At 40.6% G+C, this 13365-nt stretch overlaps 1 protein-coding gene across 2 annotated transcripts; it reads right to left on the minus strand.

Annotated features, from left to right (window-relative positions):
• Positions 1-922: 922 nt before the first annotated feature.
• On the minus strand, positions 923-11553 carry LOC119723632 (telomerase Cajal body protein 1-like). Of its 2 annotated transcripts, none has more exons than XM_038194377.1 (11): positions 11471-11553; positions 10244-10836; positions 10013-10117; positions 8024-8227; positions 7382-7472; positions 6457-6589; positions 4910-4996; positions 4501-4619; positions 3646-3749; positions 2220-2372; positions 923-1262 (listed from the first exon to the last, which is right to left on the minus strand). In XM_038194377.1, exons 2-11 carry the CDS (start codon positions 10717-10719, stop codon positions 1100-1102), a joined length of 1635 nt encoding a protein of 544 aa, XP_038050305.1. In that variant the 5' UTR covers positions 10720-10836; positions 11471-11553; the 3' UTR covers positions 923-1099. The 2 variants fall into 2 exon arrangements, with proteins under 2 accessions (XP_038050305.1, XP_038050304.1); XM_038194376.1 differs by having other exon boundaries at positions 11395-11522.
• Positions 11554-13365: the final 1812 nt, after the last annotated feature.

The raw sequence follows: 13365 nt of genomic DNA on the forward strand, positions 1-13365 counted from the left end.
GAAATTTTGAAATGCATAATTATGGTTAACTTGATATTTTATATCTACGATAATTTGGCGTTGGTTGATGAGATTTGGAGCTTGAGTTAAAGTGAACATTTTTTTTGCGTTATGCACAGCTGCTAGGTGATACAACAAATATCTCTGATGACGATTTCAACTAGGCCATTTAAAAGGTCAAGACGAGTAAACCTGCAATAAATAGCAATGACAATTTGCCACAAACTTTCTTCAAATATCAAGGTTAAGAAATACAATAATGATTTAAACAGAAACTATTTGAAACGTTAGATGATGCCGTATTTTAAAAATAGGCTGTAACACGTGATCTTGTACTTTTCTAGTAAGTACTTTATTTGTTCTTTTTCTGGAAAGAATGCAAAGTACGCTTTTTCAATAAATCTGTTATTCATTTTATTCAACCGTTTAATAATACGCATGATAAAGTAAAAACATTTTGAGAAAATAAAAAGCTTTGCCAAACAACCAAAGGAACTGTATTTGGATTTCCTTGAAACATTTACAAATGGTTGCATAACATAATTTTCAAATTGCAATGATTTTCAAACTGCAAATCTGAAATAGATACTGAAATGGGAAAATGTAGAAAAAAAATATTACATTGCATATATACTGGGTCTTTCACAAGTCGTCGATTTATACGAGACTGGTAGACAAGGCTGCCTGCAATTCGGTCAATACAGGGCGAGTCAAAGAATTAAAAACCCAAATGTCGGGACTATTATTTTATTGAAGTTCTGCATGTAGCACTTTCAAAATCTAGGATATAAGAAAGCCAAATTCATAAGCTTTCTTTTAGTACAAGAATCATTAAAATCACTCATGTACTTTCCAAGTCACGGATTTTTAAACACAACTGTTGTTTTAAAGTTCTGTCCACGGATCACACAAAAGGTGTGCGTTCTTTCGGCAAACAGAAAAAAAAAATTACACACATCCCTATGTGATTTGTTTTCGTTTGCTACCTTAGTAAAGGTAGCATGATTTCCATTCGCTGAATTTTGAGGATAAATATAAAGAAAAGTCCAAGAAAGAAAAGTCTTGAGTCTTGATTTGTCGATGCATTTCTGAAGTAGCGTCAACTCGCTGGCATCAGATACCAAAGTCTTAACGAGTTTTCCTCCCCCAGTTCCTCCACCATGGCTGCCTCCTCCTCCTCATCGCTGTCCCCTGTTGCCATGGGAACAGGAAACTTGCGTTGACCAGACGCTGTCGCCATGATAGGCATAGTTGGATTCAAGCTGCGAAAAGGAGACAAGATTTATTCATCACTTTTGATAAAATTCCGCGGTAAAAAAAGTATGAAAATGCGCTTCTCTTTCATCTCAGCCAAATGATTTGGAAATCATTCAAACAAATGAGTTACGACACACTAAATGTTTAGACACAAACATTTGAAATACATTTCCAAAATGACAACCTCACAATCTGGTAATCGTCAATAATTTTTCAAACGAGAATTACATTTATTACTGAACAGTGACGTAACTATGGGGGGGGGGGGGGAGGTATGGGGGTGCAACAGTGCAAAAAAAATCCCATAGCCACTAGTGCTAAATGCCAATACTTCAAAATTCTTTTAAAAATACTCAGAACTCTCACAGGTATTTAAGCTGCACAGAAAAATGATGATCGACATGTCATCTTTCAATTTCTTTCATTTTTTGGTGGGTTGACCATTGACTTTTCGAGAAATTCTCGCCCAAAGAAGACGACCCCTATTTTCCCCAAAGCGGAACGGTAGCCATCTTGAAAAACGATCCCTCCACAACATGGCAAAAATAGCGCCACTTTCGAGCCCAATTGTATCCAAAATGCTCAGAATTGGAAGCCCCGAGTCCGGGCCAGAGGTTCATTGCCATATCTCTTCAATACCCCAATGTTATGGCTCTCAGAACTCTCTAATATAGAATATTTTGAGGGTATAATTTTTATTCATGAGCTCAGCGGATGGGTTTAGGCCTATTTACAGGTATGCACCCATGGGGGCATGTGCCCCCAAAAGGATGTCCGTGCCACCACAGGTGCCAGCCCCCCCCCCCCCCCCACCCCGCTCATTTAAAATCTTGAATTGAACTTAAATCTATATTATTTGCCTTCAGTGGCCCACCCCTCCCACGGAACAATTTGTGCACCCCCTGGTCCCCCCTCCCCCCAAATTACACCACTGTTACAAAAAGCTTTTAATGAATACTCACCTGACTCCATTGACCGCGTCACTATGTGCTTTGAAGCGTAGTATGGGGTCAATAATACTCTCACCATTTGACCCCTGGATCACCGGTGGTTGTGTCGTGTCCCATACACTGACCGTTCCATCCTGATTGCCGGACACAAGGTACTGACCAGTGCTGAAAGCAAAAAAAAAGCCAAAGGACATCAGTACTAGTGAGCAGGAGGTTGGGGTTCGAGTCCCAACCAGGCAATTTTATGGGCTTTTTCAGGTCATTTTTTCAAACCTCGCCTTTTTCTTGGTCTTTCTCATTGTGTCAGAGGCCCTGAAAAAAATTGAACTAAGGCTCAAGACAAGTAGTAACAAAAACTTAAATCTGTCACGAGCTAATGTGGCCCATCAGGCCGGTGTTTATCTCCGGTTTCATTGGCATGAAACAACTGAGAATATTTCTATTCCCGTGGACGGATGCTAGTCCATCGCAGGTTACTCCCAAGCTACTGCTGACACCCATTTTTACTCATTGGTGGAGAGAGGCAAGTGGAGTGAAGTGGCTTGCCCAAGGACACAACATAGGACCAGCAGCTGGATTCAAACCCTTGACCTCTGATCACGAGTTACAAACCCTAACCACTAGGCCTACCTCCTCCTTCAAGACAAGAAGGCTGTGTCTAAATTGGGTATTTAGCGGCTGAGGCTTCAGTTTTTGCTACATACCCACTGTGGTGAATAGCCGTAGCCAGCTGCAACGTCTGCTTTAGACATGGCCATACAAACTGGAGCCCCTCTTGCAGTTTTGGACCAAAACGTAGACCGTTGTTTTTGACGTTTATTGCCTATCTTTCAAGACTACTCTCATAAGATGGAATTTTGCGTCTGGGTTATATAAATCAAATTAGGTTTTGCTCTTCACCGACATTTAAACACTGTACACTCAGTGTGTTACCTCCCGAGTGAAAGTTGCAAAAATTCACTAGGGTGGGACTCGAACCGTTAGCTCGGTGGTGGAGTGGTAAGACATCTGCAATAGAAAGCAGGAGGTCGTGGGTTCGAGTCCCACCCTAGTGAATTTTTGCAACTTTCACTCAGGAGGTAACACACTGAGTATACAGTGTTTAAACGTCGGTGAAGGGCAAAACCTTACTTTCACTCGGGAGGTAACACACCAAGTATACAGTGTTTAAACGGCGGTGAAGGGCAAAACCTAACTTTCACTCGGGAGGTAACACACCGAGTATACAGTGTTTAAACGTCGGTGAAGGGCAAAACCTAACTTTCACTCGGGAGGTAACACACTGAGTATACAGTGTTTAAACGTTGGTGAAGGGCTAAACCTAACTTTCACTCGGGAGGTAACACACCGAGTATACAGTGTTTAAACGTCGGTGAAGGGCAAAACCTGATTTGAAGACTACTCTCCTTCAATGTCGGTTGTTTGTTCACTCACTTACCTATCCAAGTCAAAGTACATCCTCTGGTTAGTGGAAACGTCTCGGATTAAGCTGAAGAGAACCCTGCCTGGATTCCGCATATCCCAGCAAACGATCTCAGGGTCCTTGGACACAAACAAAAAAAACCCCCAAATCCAATCATTTTCATCACAAGATGATATCACAATACATGATTTCATTGTATGACATTGTATTGCATTGCATGACATTGTATTTTACATAACCGACATACAGATCCTTTGATAGGCGGAACTCGCATCACGTGGTGACATTCGTTATTGCTCCCATTCACGCCGGGGCTCAAAAAGTCCTATTCGCCGATGGTGAATGGGATTTACTATTCAAAAGTTAGGATCAGCCTTGTTCCATGGCGCGGTATTTGTGTGCAGATGCATGCTGGTGTGCGCATTCAGCTTTGCGCGTAGCGTGTATTGCTCTAAAGAGCCAGCGCTACAGAGTTGGTTTCAAACATTTTCGTGAAGGGGAGGTTTGGAAGAGAGAAATCTATTTTCCACCAATTTTGTACTGAAATAAAAGTTCAAATAATAACAAATGACAATGATCTATATGTCAGTTATATAAAACAAATATTGAGTGGCTTTAAATTGTGAAATGGGAGAATATTATCGCTGGGTAAAATCTGGACTTTTCCACTTCATTCGGCTTCGCCTCATGAAATGGAAAAGTCCAGATTTTACTTTGCGATAATATTTCTCCCATTTCACTCTGAGCTACTCAATATTTGTATAACATTGCATGACAATGTATTACATTGTATTACTTTTGTATTACATTGTATTTGTGTATGCTATTCTTATACAGCTATCCTTTGTCCTAAGGTCTCCAAAGGTTTACCTTTCTGCCTCCGCTGTACAACCTGTTACCATCAGGGGAGAACATAAGATGTGTAACTCCTCCCACCTGGCCCTGCACCATGCATACCATGGATCCACTGGGCTCTGTGTATAGACCAACTGAAATAGAGACCAGTATAAATGTCATCAGTATGTGGCCCTGTAACATGGACAGTATAGAACTGACTGGCACTAAATATAAAACCAAATGAAATAGTCAATATTTTCAGTCACATCATGATTTTACTTGCATACATGTTTATTCATCGAAGCAAAATACAATCGTTAACAAAATTTGTTTATCGGTCTTGTGAAAAAAAAATAAAAATTTAAACTCCAAGAAGAAAGTGGAGGGCAAAACACAATGAGTACACAATTCAAGACACATAATGAAAAGAGATTAAACTTACTTGATTTGGAGTACGATCCAGCAGCATAGAGTCCTTCGGAATTAACCGCGAAACAGGAGATTATCCCTGATTGACCAGATTTTTTATCTACCAAAAACGGAAGAAGATACAAAATATTATTAAATCTTGACCAAAAAAAAAACTCTCAGGGATAAGGCCAAAAAAAAAAAGTCTCCGGTTTCTGGTATGCGCGCGCGTCGCCGCAGCCATGCGCGTCGGCAAAATGAAAAAGTTTTTTTTTTAATACAAGATGATGTCCCAAAACCGCCAAACTCACTGGTTTGACTGGAATCCTGCTGCTGCACAATTTTAACGTGTTTTTAGATGGGGTTATGATCGAGAATAAGCTTTATGTGGCTTCTCTGGACTCCCATATATTTGCACTAAGTTTAGTCGGGCACCATTTGCAGTCATCAGCCGACATTTGAAGCAAAAAAGTCAGGTAAAAAAAAAAAACAAGCCACGTCGCCGCACCACTTTTTGGACAAGCTCCATACCAGAAACCGGAGACTTATTTTTTTTGGCCTAATTGAATGATAGTTTATTTTACTGAACCAGAGGGCCTAGCTTATTGTCCACTATAGGACTGACTCCCCGAGTCACTGACTAGATGACTGACTGACTGACAGTGCTGTAGTACTCGTACTCGGTACTCGTACTCGAGTACTACTCGAGTACTTTTTTGAGTACTCGTGCTCGTACTCCTACTCGAAATGACGATACTCGTACTCGGGCAGCAAAGTACTCGTACTCGACATGTCGAACTTGTACTCGATCATTAAAGTACTCGTACTCGAATAGCAGTACTCGGGGCAGGAAAAAATGCTATAGCTTCACTTACCATGGCCTTATTTTATCGATACTTTCAGTTTGAAATGGTTGATTGGCTTGTTGAGAAATCGAGATTTCCTGATTTTCTTCTGTGCAAGTCCAGACAAACACATTTAACAGCTAGTCGTGAGTGGGTCTGTATATCGGTCTGACTGGGCCAATTACGCACAATGAACCATTTGCCATATGGCCGTATTCGGAAATGCGAATACTCGTACTCGTACTCAGAAGTACAAGGTACTCGTACTCGGAAGTACTCGTACTCGTACTCAGAAGTACAAGGTACTCGTACTCAGAAGTACAAGGTACTCGTACTCAGAAGTACAAGGTACTCGTACTCAGAAGTACAAGGTACTCGTACTCAGAAGTACAAGGTACTCGTACTCGTACTCAGAAGTACAAGGTACTCGTACTTGGAAGTACAAGTACCTCGTACTCGTACGTACTAGTACTCGTACTCATACTTGGAAGTACAAGTACTCGTACTCGGAGACCCATTCTTGTACTCGGAGGTACAAGTACTCGTACTCGGCAACCTAAGTACTCGGGGCAGTACTCGGTACTCGGAAAAAAGTACTCAACTACAACACTGCTGACTGAGTCACTGACTGAATGAATGAGTAACCAACTGATTGGCTGACTGAGTCACCGAGTATCAACTGAGACTTTTAGAGGCCAGTTCATAAATCTGGTGCAGTACTCTAGATCTCATGTACCTTTTGTTGGTCGGTCTTGGCATGTATTCCCTGGTCTCTCCGTGTCAAACACTCGGATCATTTTATTGAAGCCGCAGTAAAGTTTGCTACCATCGGCCGAGAAAGCCAAGGAGTGCGCTGTGGCCAGCTCGTCCTGAAAGAAAGCAAGACTCATGTGACTCATTTCTCTAAATCATAACGCTTGATTTTCATCTATTTTCTTTACATGAGATTGAATGACCAACTATCTAAGTGAAAGAGATCCAGGCCAAAATAGTTAAAGAAATAATAGAAGAAACATGCTTTATCAATAAGCCAGTTCGGTTTTTCAACTGCGCATGCGCAAAATGATGTAAGTCACTGGTCATTCGGGATAATCGAACGCTCATCGTAGGTGTATGAATGGGCACGGAGACAGACGCACGACGCTCGCGTGTTAATTACAAGCAGAATGGGCGTCCGCGTAACATCGGGTATCATCACGTCAGCGATTTTATCCCGAATGACCTTTGACATGGACTACTTCATGGAGATACCCAGCTGACATATTTTGCCTACTGGGTCTGAACAATGTTTTTAACATTTGTGCGGTCTGATGTGAGGGGAAATGAATAGTTTTGAAAATCATTGGAAGACATCTATGGGCTCCATGCGCCGACAAAAGAGGGCGCCCTTTTACCTAGCAACAACGTCCCATGGGCGGGACATTTCGCTGGTTGACGCGCAACGTTCCTTGTGTGTGACGCACGTACACCAAGGGATCTGTACTATGTACATGTACACGCAGTGGCCGCGCTTCGCGGCAAATGAATTGCAGTCAGGCAAGATGGCGTCGGTCGGTCACCCCCAACTGTACTCTCTTTGCCGGTGAGGGGGTACTTGTGAACGGAGCGGATAAGACAGATATAGTACAGGACAGACACAGTGCAGGAAGGCGGATGCATACCAGGTGGTTGTGAGGCTTGAATGTGCAGCGGAGCTCACCGGTGAACGCGTCCCATAAATGGATTGGATGATCTCGACAGGTACTTGCAAAACTGAAAACATCAAGACAAACAAATGTGATGTAGGGCTGTAGTTAAGTTCAAATGAAGTATGATTTTGAAAATCACAGGACGGACAAAAAAAGCAGGTCATTTTCAAAGATGTGTCAAGTTACACATTTTTGGAAATTTCCGTTAGTAGTTGGTTTGTAATTGGGCGAATCCGTGAATGGGTGCGCGCAAGCATTGAAACGACGCACACGAGGTTGTTATTATTCGTCGGCTCAGTGCGTGACATCGCGTAGCTGCAATCGACTGAATGAGAACGTAATGTGTTTGGATGCTGATGTTGGGCGCAATTGACATTATGAATTGGCAACTTATGAAGTGAAATCGAGATCCTAGAATATTGTTTTCTCGGAATATATACAGCATTCACTGAGCTGAGACTTCATCAGGTTAGTTGTTAAGCACCCGTCTTTAGATTTTGAGCACTGTTGTTGCTTCAAAGGAAAACAATGCACAGATGACAAAATAATTACCTAAAGAGCCATGTTTAATCAGAGGTTCACCCTATGAATATTCAGTATCTACCCATGACCTACCAGCATGTCTCTGGTTGGTCAGACCTCATTGGAGGAAACCATGCATAATCATAGATGAGTTCACCCTCATGAATATTCAGCACGGATGTCATCTCCGGGATTGGTTCATCTTGCCAGTGGGAGGAGTACACTTCTTGAGGGAGATTAAAGAGACGCAGCCGACTGTCGTCGCTGTTGGTCAACACACACAATCCATCTGGAGACCTTATTAGAAAAATGACCAAGAAATTCAACACAGAATAAATACAATACACCATTTGCGAGTGACCTATACCCTTTGGGATTTTAATGTGAAAAACATCCGGTACACTGACTTGCTCAGAATGCTTGGCACATTTTAACTTTGAATTCTCCCGACCAAAGACACTGTTGCTAATCACATGATTCGGGGCAAGCTCTTGCATAGTTACGTAAGAGACGCTCAGCACCAATACATTTTGTCACAATGGGTGAGAATGGCACAAAGACACCAGACCATGCCGGAGCTGGGGGTTGCTAGCATAAGGCTTGCCCCGAATCACGTTATACAGTAACAATCTCTTTGGTCGGGAGAATGCAAAGTTAAAACGTGCAAAGCATTGGATTAAAGGGAATATACATCATTTGCTTTTGCTGTAATTTTCAGAAATGGATGGAATTGGGGGGTTGGAAATATATAGCAAATATAGTTACACTGACTTTTTTGAGGTTTTGGGTTCGAAAATGCTATAAAAACCAAGAAAAACGATCATTTTCCTGTAGTCTGGTTCCCTGACTCCATATAAGAAGAAACAGAGCAGTTTACATACATTGGGGAATTGTAAGGTCGGGGAACCAGTCTAGCTGGCTCGTACCCGTTCATAGATTTGTAATCGATTGCAAACAAGTGCGATGGTCAATTAGGGCCAGTATTTGAAAAAAAGCCAGTTGTTTCCAACGCTGATCGGCCGATCAGCGTTGGAAATTGATACAAAAATACCACTTTTCTTGAAAATGACAGTATACCAGGTGCCATGATTTTACAGGATGCTTTACACTGTCATTCACTAACAGTCCAGCAAGGTATTTCAAAATGATTTGGTAGTTTTATTTTTGATGTTTGCAAATGTTGTATTTTCCCTTTAAGTCAGCGTTCCAGATTTTATTCAAATTTAACTCGCAAATAGCTTATTTCACTGACACATTCCAGGAAGACCACAATTTTGAATGCAGACAAATTTTGTACTAGTGCTGCATTTGAATCCATCACACACAAAAATGCTTTAGTCACAGCTCATTTGAATAGGTCATGTGACCTGACATTAGACTTGATGACTTAAGTGTGCTTGTGTGGACTTCTGAGGACTTAGGATGAATGATGTGCAAACCCGACCCAAAACCGACCTGACCTGAAACCGACTTTGGGTCGGGTCAAGTCAGTTTTTCCATCATTTCAGTCAGGTCGGGGCAGTTCGGTTCTGCGTTTGCTATTTTCGGGTCGAGTCGGTTATGCTATTGTGTGAAAAACCTGAAATAAACCCTCACAAAACCGAAACAGTTCGGAAATTCATGCGGTGCAATACTATCCCAGAGTTACTGTGCACGGTACGACCAATGTCAACCCAAGGTGCGAGTGTGTTGCTGTGTGCTATCACGCAAAGTGTATAATGTCTAGGCCCACCAATAAATGTTGTGAGTCTTAACCATACCGTACGGTATGATTCTTTACTGAGAGCGATGACTTTCACGTGACACGGGTAAGTTCAGGCAAAAAAAGCGAACACATTTGCCCAAGCCAGATATTCAGTGTTTTTTTCCGGGTCGGTTCGGTTTCGGGTCGGTTCGGTTTGGTTTTTCCTTAAATTTTTGTTGGGTCGGGTCGGGTCGGGTCGGGTTGGATTTGGGGAGTTCAGATCGGTTTCGGTTTGGATTCGGTTTGTATGTTTCGGGTTGGATTGGCCTGGTCAACCTGATCCGATGCACAATATTACTTTAGGACAGACTCGACTTCAACATTTACCATGTACCTACCATTTGCAGCCTTTCAGGAAGTTTTCTGGAGTGTGTTGAAAATCCTGCCACGCTCCTGTGAGTTGATATGGGACTTGCCGATAATCGGGACTGTAGGAGGAATATCTAGCCGAGGATAAATAAACAGAATATTTCAACATTTAGTCAAATTGTCCTTTTTTGTTTTCTTACAAAAGGACGGTCCTCTCCTCAAAAGCATTTTTTGTTTTATACAAGTCACAGTGTACTTACGCTTCATCAGTAGCAACTGTCTGTTCAGGAAATTCATCGGTTGTTGTTTTCCCCGTTTCGTTCTCATTCTGCTTCATCTCATCATCCTCTAACCTTGTTTCCATGGCAACGCATTCACTCTCCATCTCCAAAGTCTGACTCGGGTCTGCGTGATCATCTGATCCATTCTTATGGTCTGGTATCTCGACGACTCCTTGATTTTGTGCGGGAGAAATCTGCTCCTTAATGCAGCCGACTGTCTCCTCTTGTTCTACGTTACTTTCATCGTCTCTGTGACCTTTGACCTCTGGTACATCCTTGGCAACTGTCTCCACGTTAATCTGCTCGGATGTGTCACAGGCTTCGATAGAGGAATCATGGATTTCTTCCAAGTGAGTTGTTGTGCCAAGAATGCTGGGAGTTTCGCTTGTTTCATCCACAGTCATCATCTTGACACCTGATTCATTTCTGGCTCCACTCGCATCAGTGGTTGCCATGGTTACTTCTTGATGCTTCAAAGATGATCATCCCTCATGAAAATGATCCGTAGTTGTCTCTAGGCTACTGTAGCCTACTGGTATTGTAACGTTACCTGTACTTTTTGTAGCCTAATACTAGTTTTACAACAAATGAAAATTTTATTGGAATTTTAGAAAATTTAATGTTAGTTCAGGTGGCAATTAATGTAAAACTTTGAATTTTAAATGTTCTTTTAATATTTAATGCAATGTCTGGAAAGAATGTAGTATCCAGATGCCACTTCTTTGGTTGTGTACAAAGTCTGTGGAGAGTCGAGTGCAATTTAAAGTATCATTCTAACAAAATTAGAAATATTTTCACACAGTCCCAGATTCTTCATTTCTTTTCAACAAAAATGACAACTAACACTGTAACAGTTCAACATTTTTGCAATGGTTGACCTGCATTTATGATGAAAAAACTGTGCCGTCAGGATGTAACATTCTTTCCCAATGTTTATGCATGGAGCTATAAAAAACGATGATTTCCCCTCCCATAAATAATTGTTTTAAATGGAACAAGAAAACATGACAAGTTACTCGGACTAGACAATCGACAACAAAAAATTGTCGTCTGCACGCCACTGATTTTAACTCCTCGAGCACGTAACCTAGACATGGCATGCTGGCCCCATGCCGAAATCCCAAACTTACAAAGCCTTCCTTCTTCAAATACGACAAATGCGGCAGTGAAAAAAGAACGAAACTTTAAAAGAAAGATATTTTTTACTTTTCAACTTCGCTGGTTGTTTTGCCGCAAACACGACTGTCTAGTTATTTTTTGCGGAAAAATGCAAACACTTGAGGGCGCACTTTTAAAATTACGGACGTAGCTCTAGCCGGGTGGGTGGCCGTGTTTCCCACCCTCCAGGCTAATCCGGGTAAATGTCCATTTAAAAAAAAATGGAAGAGATATAGAACGATGTTCAATCATGGAGCTATAAAAAAGGTAGCTCCATGGTTCAATTAAACCTGAAATCATTTTAACCAGTCGGTTTTTTTTTTTGGTTTTTTTTTTGTGGGGGGGGGGGGGGGGGGGTGCTTGTTTTGGGGAGGGGGTGTCTAAACATATTTTAGTCATCTTGGTCACAAACTTTAGGATTGGGAACAAAGGGAGGAGTCACTCATGATTTTACGAAATGATGAACTCTGCCGAGCGTATGCATGGAGTTGTCAGTATAGGAAAGATTTTATTCACACAATGACTTTTAGAATCATTCTGGCAGTAAACGGTTGCTATGGTTATTTTCTCAGCTGGTTGGAAGATCTACGGTAATGTCAAAAACACTCCATTAATAAAACACAATTGATTGATAGTTATAAATATATTATGATTATAAACATGACCAGAAAGCTTTGGTTAGTCAATAAATAGGATATACAAGTATATAAAATTCTGTTTAAAAAGGGATTGATAAAAAATATTGCAAGTTGCAAAAAACGTCTCTCCTTCATTCTTGTTCTTTTGTCTGTTTTTGTGGTTTTGTGTTCCCGTGCCATTTTGCTTGGGACACAAGTTTTAGGAATCATCTAGCTTAAACTCTTTCAACTTTTATGAAAAATACAATTCAAAATATTCTAATCTCTGGGCTTTAAAAACATGGGATCCTATAAAAAGTTTTCATATTATACATGTAGATGTTATAAATATATATATATATAACTAACATATATAAGTCGCAGGACAGGTTTTTTAAAATTCCACGAATAATTGAAAAGTATTGCTCAGTTATTAATTTGTACTTAAAAAGTGTTTTCTTATTTTTGTTATTTCAAAATCATAAATCAATTCACATATAGATACAAACATTTGAAAAGGGTTGGCTTGGAAACCAAATGTTAGTCTAAAAAAAAATAACGACTGCTACTAGAAATGCAAGAGACTTATTTTCATATTTTTGGGCTTGCTGCATTTTGAGGTAATTAAATTAGATCAACATGTTAATCTCTGTCATGTTGTTAAGGTAATACATGTATACAACATTTGCTTTTGCTGTAATTTTCAGAAATGGATGGATTTGGGGGTTAAGAGTTTCATAGCAAATATTGTTACAATAACCTGTTTAAAGGTTTGTGTTCATAGATGCTGGAAAAACCAATAAAAAACTGTTGTTCTTGTAGTCTGGTTCCCTGACCCTACTTCAGACAAAACAGAGCAATTTATAGACGTCTGGGAATTGTCAAGTCAGGGAACCAGACTAGCTGGCTGGCACCCGTTCACGGATGTGTAACTGATTGCAAACAAAATGTGGACTAACTGAATTTGATAAATTGGTGGCAGTATTTCAAAAAAAGTTTTTTTTCCAATGATGGTCGGCTGAACATCGTTGGAAACTGTTACAAAAATCCACTTTCTTGATAATGACAGCACACCAGGTGCCATGATTTCACAGGATGCTTGAGACTATTATTCACTTACAGTTAAGTAAGGTATTTCATAATAATTTGCTAGTTTTGTTGTTGTTGTTTGTAGATGTTGTATACTACCTTCAATCTCTTTCAGGTTGTTGGTAGAGTTTTCGATGTGGTGCTAAAAAAACCTTCCAAATCAAACCAAAAATATGTCCATCTACAAGAAGTCTACTAGATCAGGAAACTGCTCTCAAAGACCAATGAATATAAACT

Source organism: Patiria miniata, unplaced genomic scaffold, assembly GCF_015706575.1.
Source record: "Patiria miniata isolate m_02_andy unplaced genomic scaffold, ASM1570657v1 HiC_scaffold_17, whole genome shotgun sequence".
Taxonomy (NCBI): domain Eukaryota; kingdom Metazoa; phylum Echinodermata; class Asteroidea; order Valvatida; family Asterinidae; genus Patiria; species Patiria miniata.